The 10,792-nt window shown below is 36.1% G+C and overlaps 1 protein-coding gene across 2 annotated transcripts in view; it reads right to left on the bottom strand.

Moving 5' to 3' along the window:
- Positions 1 to 5,803: 5,803 nt before the first annotated feature.
- prmt1 (protein arginine methyltransferase 1) overlaps positions 5,804 to 10,792 on the bottom strand; it is a 7,153-nt gene continuing 2,164 nt past the window's right edge. The window contains exons 1-10 of one of the 2 annotated variants that reach the window (XM_016540084.1): positions 10,465 to 10,557; positions 9,122 to 9,217; positions 8,875 to 9,030; positions 8,643 to 8,706; positions 8,360 to 8,502; positions 8,154 to 8,241; positions 7,951 to 8,066; positions 7,706 to 7,856; positions 7,479 to 7,600; positions 5,804 to 7,055 (exon numbers count right to left, since the gene is read on the bottom strand). In XM_016540084.1, the coding sequence (XP_016395570.1) occupies positions 6,972 to 7,055; positions 7,479 to 7,600; positions 7,706 to 7,856; positions 7,951 to 8,066; positions 8,154 to 8,241; positions 8,360 to 8,502; positions 8,643 to 8,706; positions 8,875 to 9,030; positions 9,122 to 9,217; positions 10,465 to 10,491 (1,047 nt within the window). In that variant the 5' untranslated portion in view covers positions 10,492 to 10,557 and the 3' untranslated portion in view covers positions 5,804 to 6,971. Of the gene's footprint in view, positions 7,056 to 7,478; positions 7,601 to 7,705; positions 7,857 to 7,950; positions 8,067 to 8,153; positions 8,242 to 8,359; positions 8,503 to 8,642; positions 8,707 to 8,874; positions 9,031 to 9,121; positions 9,218 to 10,464; positions 10,558 to 10,792 lie in introns of those variants that run through there. The other variant, XM_016540083.1, reaches the window with a different exon arrangement.

The following is a 10,792-nucleotide window of genomic DNA, read 5'->3' as shown; positions in this document are numbered from 1 at the left end:
TATCGAAGACTACCTGAAAGATTCTCACTCAGATCTGCAGAAAATCATTCGGACATGTGGAGGAAGATTTCATGTCTTTAACAACAGAAACAAAAGAGATTGCCAGCAAACCTCTTCACTTCTGAAGAAGATGAATGATATGGTGAAGGAAAAGGAAAAGAAATGTTACACCGAATCTATGTATAACAAGAACAAGAAACAGTGTAGGAATGAAGCAGAAAATAGAAAACATCCTGCTGAAAATAAAAACAGAGATGATGACGATGACCAAGTGAGTAGTTGTGATGCTGACGAAAAAGAAAAAGAAAAAGGAGAAACAATGAATGACAGAAAGGAGCTTGAAAAGTTAAAGCAGAAGATGAATGAGCTCGCTAAAACCACCCAAGAGAATGAAATGAATCGCTTGAAAGACATGGACCAGCTGATGAAAGACATACAGAAACTGCGAATAGAATTGAACCTGATGCACTTTCTAGTGTGTCAGAAATCACATATCAAAAATAAATTACTAAAAAACCATAGTAAATTCTTGTCCATTTAAAGTAATCTGTTGTCTTACACAGAAGGGGATTTAGTGCAATGAAATCTGTCATCTTTCATAATTTACACATTTTAAAAAATAATACTACATTTAATTTAAAAAATCTGTCTATCCCATATGATCATAAGTCATCACAGATTCTGAGGTTGGTTTCAGTTGAAAATTAAACTATTATCTTGTATATTACATTGTTCTTGTAAAAAAACAAATAAATGAATGAATTGCATTGTCCTGATAGTACTGAATTCTCAGGTTTTTATTGCCTAATATTTTTTCCAAATAATCCCTAAACAGATCATTCAGAAATGCACATTATCAAACATTTCAGCTTACTATCAGCTTAGTGCAAGAAACGAAATCAAAACTCATCCTTAGTTTTCACTAAATGTAAGTAAAATTTAAGGGGGTCTGAATACTTTCCGTACCCACTGTAGCTAAACATTTATGCCCTTCGTCATACTATATTGTCAAACCATTTGTCTATAATTTAATCAAACGGATCTTAATGTTTAATCAATGAATCATTTGATACATTTCTAGATTCAGATTTGGTTTCCAATTTCAAACAGATAACCAATAATAAAAATATTTTTTGTTACAGTATAAGCCATTTATCTCAGATGATACACTCACACGGTGTTCAAAGTTTGAACCCACTCAACATTTATGATCATAGAGCAGGTGAAACAATCAATGACTGCACTCTAAAAAATGCTGGGTTAAAAACAACCATTTCTGGGTTACTTGGCAACCCACTGCTAGCTATTGTACAGAAGACATGCTGGGTTATTTTGACCCAGCTGGTTGGGTTAAAAGTTTTTACCCAACATGTTGGTTGTTTTATATAACTCAAATATTGCTTAAAATGTACTATATTGCTGGCTTAAAATGGGTTGGAAATGAAAAATCACACACAGAATTACTACAGGCAACAGAAATAATCAAAAGGTAAACATTGTTAATTTGTTGTATTAATAGTCCTCTTCCTTTTATACACCCATTATAAAAAGTATCATCCTGATAACTCTTCAGACCTGTTAGATGTTGACATTGTTATATGGTGAACTTTGCAACCAAATGCAAGATCATTATACTGAGGGCACATGATGGCAATAGGTATGTGGGCAATAAATCTAACCCCACTCACCATTTACTGTAAATCAAGTAATTCCAGTTTATCTTTCCATAAGATAACGGCCATAGTAACATCCAACTCAGTGACTTGCATCTATCAATCTTTTGCACTTTATCCATTTAGTAGTTGTTATTTACTCGTGTCTATCCTTTTGTTAACATATATAACTCTTTAATAAATGGTTGACAAGTGTTCTCTTTGCATTAAGGTTCACTTTCACAGGTTATTAATATATAACTCATTAATAAATGGTTCTTTACATTAAGGTTCACGGGTAACTAATATTGGAATAAAAAATGTCATTAATAATATCTTAAATCTCTTAATATCTCAAATATCTATATCAGTTTCTAATCATTGCTGTGGATAGGCATCATGAACTTTGGCAGTGTATCATGGGTAAGGTACAGAGCAGATTCTGGTAAGTAACATCATAAGAAAAGTGTCACGAGTCATGAGATATACTGTAAATGATAAAACCATAAATACAACACCTTTCAGCCTTGCTATAATAGTCTATGTTTGCTGAATCATGAAATAAATCAGGAATCTGGATTTGAGTCAAAAAGTATGAATAAATATATTTATTAATCATTTATTGTTAAAAATGGCTCACTATTTGGCAGGCATTGCATTAAAATCACCCTTTTTATTCATGCATTTATAACTGCTTATCGATGATTTATAATGCATTTGTAAATGAGTTCATAAACACCTTCATAAACCTTTAAAGGGGACTTTAATGTAAGGTGTTACCGCATTATATTTATTTTGTTTCTGTTGTACATGAGCACACATAACCCAACACACACATAGGTAAACACTTATTTATCACTTATTACACTGTTATTTTTATAATCAATTTATAAGGTTTATACACTAAGCCTAACCTGCATACAAATCTTTCGGCATTATTATTATGAATTTTCAACAGAAGCTATAATCATGTCATATAGTGAATTTTACAACAAAATATCATTAGAGAAAGAAAAATATCATTACATTGATGTAAACATGAGGGCAATAAGGATGTTGGCAATAAATCAAACCCCACATTAACAGTCAATCAAGTTAAAAGAGAATGCCGTGAATTCACGTATCAGACACTGACAAGATTAGATAACAACTAATAAAAGTATTACATTATTTTCCACATAATTTTTCCTTTAGAGCGCATTTTAGCAATTTCCTACATGGTTTTTTTAATCACACTGCCAAGATCTAAAAGGGGCTGGGACAAGGAAGCCCTTATAAGCTCTCTTATAGAGTCTCTCCTAAATACCCTTGTTCTAGGTCTCTGTTAAACTGAGCCAAGATGAGTGCACAGTTCTCAGGTATGTAACAGATGTTAATATATTTATATTATATTTTATATTTTTATATTATATTTATATATATTTTTTATTTTAGCTTTATTTTCGATCTTATCCATTAATGCCTCACATTAATAATCTAAAACTTTAATATTGTAATGTTATTCTCTTTAATAAGTATTTAGTCTATTAAATGTTTAGGAATTGTTTTATTTTCCTGTCACTGCTGTAAAGGTCTATCATTTTATCTAAATACAAATACATTCTAAAAAGACAGTATATTATTAATATTTTATTACATGTTTTATTTGATACAATTGCATTTTATCTCTTGATCTATATAGCACAAGAAATTAGGATTGTCCTTATTGGCAAAACAGGCGTTGGGAAAAGTGCTACTGGTAACAGCATCCTTGGAAGAGATCATTTTCACAAAGCAGCAAGCTCTAAGTCTGTGACAAAGCAATGCAGTCTGGCCACCACTGTTTTCGATGGCATAACAATCAAAGTTGTGGACACTCCTGGTTGGTGTGACACAGAGCTCTCCGAGGCTGAGCTCACGCAGGCCACAGTGAAATGCATCGACATGTCATACCCTGGTCCGCATGTCTTTCTTCTCATCCTGGCGATTGGCAATCGCTTCACAAAAGAAGAGAAGGAAACAGTCCAGCAGATACAGGAGATCTTTGGGGAAAGAGCTACAAGATACACATTGATTTTGTTCACAAAGGGGGATGACCTGGAGGACACAACTTTTGAGGACTATCTGAGAGCGGCTACAGCAGATTTCAAAGCCTTAATTGACAAATGTGGTGGCAGATGCCATGTTTTCAACAATAAAGATTTACTATTTACAAGTGTCCAAACTCCTTAAAAAGATCCAAGACATGGTTCAGGACAATGGTGGTGGATGCTACACCAACTCAACATACCAGCTACTGGAGCAATATAAGAAAAGAGAGGCTAAGCTACAACGGAAAGCTGAAGCTGCTAGAAAGGAGATGGAAGCCAGAGAGATTGAGTTTCAAAGATTGATCGAATTGGCTGAACACGAGCAGCAGCGCCAAAGCTCGAGAGAAACACAGCTGCATGAACAACTGACAAAACACAACCACATTATAGTTACTATGCTAGAGCACATGCAAATTGAAAGAAACGAGAGTAGAAAAGAGGAAGAAAGGACAAAGAGAGCATTAAGTTCCCAGGCTGCAGAACATCAAAAGTTGATGGAGCTAGAGAGGCAAAAACAAAGCGAAGAGCAGTCAAAACATCAGTGTTACATGGAGAAGGAGGAGTTAAAGAGAAAAAATGAAGAGTCCCAGCATAGACAGAGAATGGAGACGGAGAGGCAGAGGTTTGAAAAAGAGAAGCGAGAAATGTCAAAAACAATTCTTCAGCTGGAACAACAGAAACAGAAGAGACAGGATGAAATGCAAGAATTGTTAATGGAAAAAATTAGAAAAAATAAAAACTGTATTATTTCATTAAAAAAAACCTCTACTTAGACAATATTATAAGGCGTCTTAAGTTTCAAAGACTATAGAAAACGTTAAAAATGTGATTGTAAATATTCTTCTGCAATAAATCTGAATAGTTCAGCTGTCAAATGTTTTTTTCAAGATTTGCCACCTAATTATGCATAAATTTTTGCAAAGAGACATTCCTCATGAAAATTGATTTCGATTCACATATATTTGGGTGTTGTCAGGACACTAACCACATATTTTTTAATTAAAAAAAAAGATGACCTTATCTTATCAGATAGATCTAGATACAGCTACTTCACTACTCTAAATCAATTAGACAATAAGGCCCGAGTCGCAAGAAAACTCTTGCATGCAATTGTAAGTCAATTACAAGTTTCACTAAGGCTTTTCTTACATTACCTGCAAACAGACCCAGAAACATATTCAGAATGGTGAAGGAAACAAATAATTTCAAGATAAAACAGAAAATTAAAGTGGTTTAAGGAAAGCTTATTTCATACTAAATTTGTATATTGCACATGCCAGTTTCCAAACATTTAGTGATTTTGGATAACTTCAATAAATAAGTTGCTGGAAGTTCCAATGTAATGAGAAGCTATATCACAAAACATGAAAAAAAATATATATATATCCTTCTGAAACCATTAATAATAATTAACTGTTATGAAAGAGATTACAGCACAGTTGAATATAGTATTTTACTTTATGCAATATGTGTAAAATGGCCATAAATTAGTACTCCCATATAATGTATCTATACATTGTATCTAATTTGCATATTAACGTGTTCTTGGGGTAACATGTAATGAAAAGAACTGTAATAATGTAATAACTTGGCAACAATACAAACAACTTGAAAATGTAATATTATATTTCCATAAGATAATATGGACAATGTCAGTCATTTTTTTAAAGCAAGGACCACAATGGAAATAAGTTATTTTAACTTTATGGTGTTATCCTTGACAAGGTTGTAGCAGTGAATTGCTACTTTTTGTGTCAAATAAACTCAACTCATTTTTAAAGAGAGAGGGAGTTTTAATGGTTAAACCATTGTCTAACATTTGGCATCTCTAAAATGCACTGAATGTGCTCATATAGGACGTTCAGACTTAAAACTGACACAAACATGATCTCAGTGAAATTCCCTAAAATATAACGTTCTCTACAGAGGGCAAATATCAATGCCTGGGTCTCAAGAGGAAATATGATCACCACCCAGTGTTATCCTTTATTAAGTCAACATACTTAAAAAGGCATGCAGTAGCTGGTTAGTCTACTGAGAAGTCAGTTTGCATTTTTGGTCATTGAAAACAAATCACACAGATTCAATTTACGGTTTTTATTTCAAAAAAAGAAGGGAAGAAAAAAAAATTCCTAGTGGACAAATGCCTGCCTGGTAATAATCCAAACCAGTGCTAGACACAAGGCATGTGAACTTGCACCCCTCGACAAAAACACTGTAGTACACAGCAACACTATGAGAGAAGATCGCAATATGAAACAAATGTGAAGTTACTCAAACACAGGATAAGCATCACCTTCAATAAAAGCACTCAAATGGAAAATTTAGTCTGAAGGTTTTCCTCCATGGAATTAAATTTTAGTTCTGGGTCTGGAGAAACTTAGTTTTAAGTGCTTCCAGTGCAAAAGAGCAGCAGATAAGCTTAAACTAAATGGTCAGTCACCGGATGAAGATTCCTCCTATATGACATTAAAAAGATCAACGGATCTAAAATAGTGCTCATTAACACCACCTATGAGTTGCACAAGAGATTACTATGCGGTCTCATTCATAACACGATAATATCCTCTGATTAAGTCATTGTAACAAGTTAAAAAAAAAAAAACAAAAAAAAAAACAAACAAAGCTAACAGATGAGGACATAGGAGCACTACCTGAATTAAAACGGTTACTGCACAGAAGACAAACTGCACATAATGGAGGCGCCCTCTACTGATGGTCCAAAACAACTGCCTCCAAGTACAGAACAAACAAAAACGATATGGGCTCATTCAGCTAGTACTGGGCAGAGCTCCTGTCCACAGTGAAACATGACAGGTTTTACCTACATAGAAGATGCTGGCTTTACCAGATGGAATATCAAAACATATGGCTGATTTGCATTTTTTTTTTTACAGTGACCAACACAGACATGTCGGCATGACAGGGGAAAAAAAAAAAGATACATAGATGACATGTTGTCAGACACAGACAATCAGGCAAAAGAGCAGTTGCACGTGTGTACATGCATTTATCCAAAATGATGCACTTAAAATGTGGAAAAAGCAAGGTCAAAAAATTATTTTTGCCATGTTTAGTCCCGTTGGGCGCTTTTTAAAGAAAAAAAGAAAAAAAAATTCAGACAATATTCTGTAAAACAGAATCTCTAAAAATGTCTGTCATGCACAGTTTGGAATAATGTACATGGTTTCACACACACAGAAGCGTACACTGCTCTCCGAGATGCCTCACACACTTATGCTAAAGGAATCTAGCGCATCCTGTACTCCGACGTCTTGGACACCTCACAAAGCTGACCCTTGAAGTCGATGTCGACGGTAAAGTCCAGGTCTCTCTGGAAAAAAGGGGGGAAATTATATTAAAATGTAATTATGAAATATCCTCTTAATGGTCAGGAATGTGATCCATGTATTGATCTGTAGAACCATACCAACGTTCGTTTATTAACTTAGGACATTTAACAGGTTTAATTATAAAATCAAGACTGTAAAGCTTTACCAGAAAAATACATTCTTAAATATCAAAATATAAAACGTTTAATTATAACTTCAAAATAGCACTGTACTTGCTGAAAGAAACTTCTCTAAAAGAAAGAAAATCTTAGAGCCAAAATTTTAACAGTAGTGTAGGCATATTTTTAGAACTTATATTATTGTAATATAATGCAGAAGTATATCATATAAATTTCTTTACACTTTCATGTAAGAATCTATTCTAAAAGTGATCATTTAGAATATTAAGTGCAGGTGGGGCTTACATTATTCTTGACGTTGGGTTTCATGCTGATGGTGCCAAAGATCTCCTCTCCGGTCTTCACCGTCAGATAGTCATCAAGGTAGAACACAGTCTGCTTCCAATGAGTGTAAGGAGACTCTGGGCCTAAAAGACAAAAATGCACTTTGTTTTCCAAGGGTTCATTTATAACTTAAATTCATGGTGAGAAAAACTGTGGTAGAGAGAGGGGAAAACAAAGACAGCACTCACTAGTAGAGAAGCCTGTCCTCTTGTGGCAGCGAGTGAACTCAATGTTGAAGTAGGTTACCAGCGCATGAATGTAGTCGTTCCTTTTCACCTGCAGGCAGAAAGGTGACGTGAAGGACAGGTCCTCAATCTTCACTGTGTAGATGTCCACCTCCTAATGAACCGAGAGAATCAGTATGGTTGAATAAATACGCAAGCAGAGGTTATATAAAAACCAAACACTTCACACTTTTGTGGAGTAAACTAACCTTAATGAGGCAGGCAGTACTAACGAGCTGTTTGGGGTCAACAACATCCACTAGTGGCTCCTTAATGGCCACTTCCTTGATACAGGACATATCAAAGCCATAAACATTCTCCCACCCTGAAAAAGCAAAACAAAAAATGAAATGGTGTCCTATTTCAGATACAGCAGAAAAGGCCCCAAATGCATTCAGAGATGGACACATACAGTGAATTTTGTAGTCCTTGTACTGTCGGTCCTCAATAGCAGTGACATAGAGCGTGGCTCTGTCAGGGAAAATCAAGCCATCAGGTTTCTGAAAAGAAAACAAATGGGCAAAATGAGCATTAATCAAATTACGGTCAACATGCACAATTTTATAGTTAATAGCTTCAACACTGCAACGCTTTAAAAGGACATCAGCATACACCCACCAGCCATTTGTCTCTTGCATAAATGACAGTGTTAAGCATGGACTCGTAGAAGAGACAGTAGCCCATCCACTCAGAGATGATTATGTCTACATTTTCCACAGGAAGCTCAACCTCTTCTACTTTGCCCTTAATAATGGTAACGACTGGACAAGGAAAATGAGGTTAAGGATTTGAGGTACACAATCTCATAATACAGCAAGTTCAGTTCAAAAGAATCACAAATGTGGTGTGCAAATGAGGTCTGTAAACAATAAGGAAGCCAAGGGCTATGAGAAGTTCTTACTGTGATCCAACTTGTTGGCCTTCACAATCTTCACAGCATAGTCTGATATACTGCTGCACTCAATCTGGGGAACGAATGACAAAAGAATGCAAAATCAGACAAAAGCACAGCATGAGCACCTTTACAGGATGGGCAAGAACCTCATTTAACTAAACTAGTCAGTATCCATAAAAACTCAACTGCTGAAAACAATGAGGTGACATTTACATAAGCCGGTAGGATTTACACTCACCCCAATAACTTTCTTGGCCCCAGCTTTGGCTGCAAACATACAAAGGATGCCGGTTCCACTTCCCACATCCAGCACCACCTTATCCTTGAAGAGATGCTTGTTGTGGAACATGGAGTTTCTGTACGTCAGAGTACGAACTTCATCCTTTAGCATCTCCTGTGGACACAGAAGGGGTTTGCATTAGTCACAGATATGAAGACGTTTGATTGTACCACTCTTCATGAAACATGGATAAATAAGACTGTACCTCGTGAATGCCAAAGTGTGCATAGGAATCAAAGTAGTAGTCTTTGGAGGTCATGTCTTCTGCTGCAGGTTTTGCTGAGCTCTCTCCCTGGGACACCTGTAAAAAAAAAAAAAGAAAAAAGAAATCAAATTATACACTAAGGAAAAAAAAAAAGGATGAGCTGGGCTTTGCTTCCGTTCAGGTAGTGTCTTTTGTATGTTGCATTCAATTTTGAAAAGTTGTCATAAGACCCACAGCCCAGCTAGTGATAAATCGGTTTTGTAGCTATTGTGAGGAAATTGTGTTTAATGTTTCAACATCGATTGGTATATGCAAAATTTTAACAAAGGACAAAACTTGTTTCGGTCACGACGCATGACTCATTTTAACGAATCGAATAAACGATTCAATAAGCGCTAGCCACAAAAGAATCGCTTGTCACCTACTGTACCAAAAGTAAGGATGTAGTAAAAGCTTCACTGTACGAACAAAGAACAAATCTTTTTGGTAAATGGATTCAAAAGATTCAAACCGCAGTGACCAATCAAAATCCGCCACTATTACAACTAACAGAGCTTGTGCGAACTCAAGACCAGCATTGCTTTAAAAGCAGCGAAGACAATTCAAGGCGGTTAAAACCGGGATAAACGTATTTTTCCCCACACAACATTCAATTTATTAGAGAAGGAAAGTAGCGGTTATACTAATTAGCCTTTTAAATGAGAAAAATCGTTTTCATAGCGTCGGAAGACCTCTGAAACTTTTGATTAAAATACATGTGGGCAACAACGTGATTGAAAAAAAAACCGACTTTAATTAATTGACCATACCGCAAATTATAGCAATCAGCTCACTAATAACTAATTAGTCGTGGTTTGGTGAACAAAGCTGTAAAAAGTAGCAAGCACATCCCATGCGGTGCTCCGTCCCATGCGGTCTGCACCCAACAATAGGTAATTGAAGCGAACCGCCAGCGTGCTCTAAACGACCCTCGTGGAGACTGAACGCGCAGCTAGCTAACAGGACTCATAAATCACTAAATCCAACTCCATTATACATCAAATGGTTACACGTAACATTTCAAAACTCGGAACTAACTCGTTTTAGCCTACTAGCAATAGCAGACACGTGATGCTAAATGAATGAATTATTCGCGGCTAGCTAAAATGGATGCTCAAGATGCGTGTGCGCACATTTCTAGCCACCTGATAAGGACATACGCAGCACACAAATCCGTTCAACGACTAAAGCATCGGAGCTAGGATGTAACAAATAAAGCTGGCATGTTGAGTCTAACTCTCGCAAATAGCTATTTGGCTTCGGATGTGTGCCAGCCGATATGGCCTTGAGTAGCTCCAGCTTACCTCCATTCTGTCCGCTGTCTCCGCCATTTCGGTAAACTGGATTATACCACGACTGCAGCACAGCTCATGTGAAACACACTTGTTTTGCTCCCGCCCCTTCGCCTTTACTGAATGATTTGATTGGACGACAATCACGGGATTTACTGTAGGCCCCGCCCACTTTCTTGCGGCTCTCCGTCATAGGCTCAACTTCACTGCGTTTTTCCGCTGTTTTGAAGCGTGGCTTTCATTGGACCAAACTGTAGCACGATTACTGATTTATTCTGTCATACAAATTTTATATTACATTTACATTATTAGGCTTGTTATGAGAGTTGAACTGATGTCA

The sequence above is a fragment of the Sinocyclocheilus rhinocerous genome, unplaced genomic scaffold, assembly GCF_001515625.1.
Source record: "Sinocyclocheilus rhinocerous isolate Xijiao unplaced genomic scaffold, SAMN03320098_v1.1 scaffold697, whole genome shotgun sequence".
Lineage (NCBI taxonomy): Eukaryota > Metazoa > Chordata > Actinopteri > Cypriniformes > Cyprinidae > Sinocyclocheilus > Sinocyclocheilus rhinocerous.
Note: the sequence above shows the minus strand (reverse complement) of the source record. Positions and strands in the feature narration are given on the sequence as shown.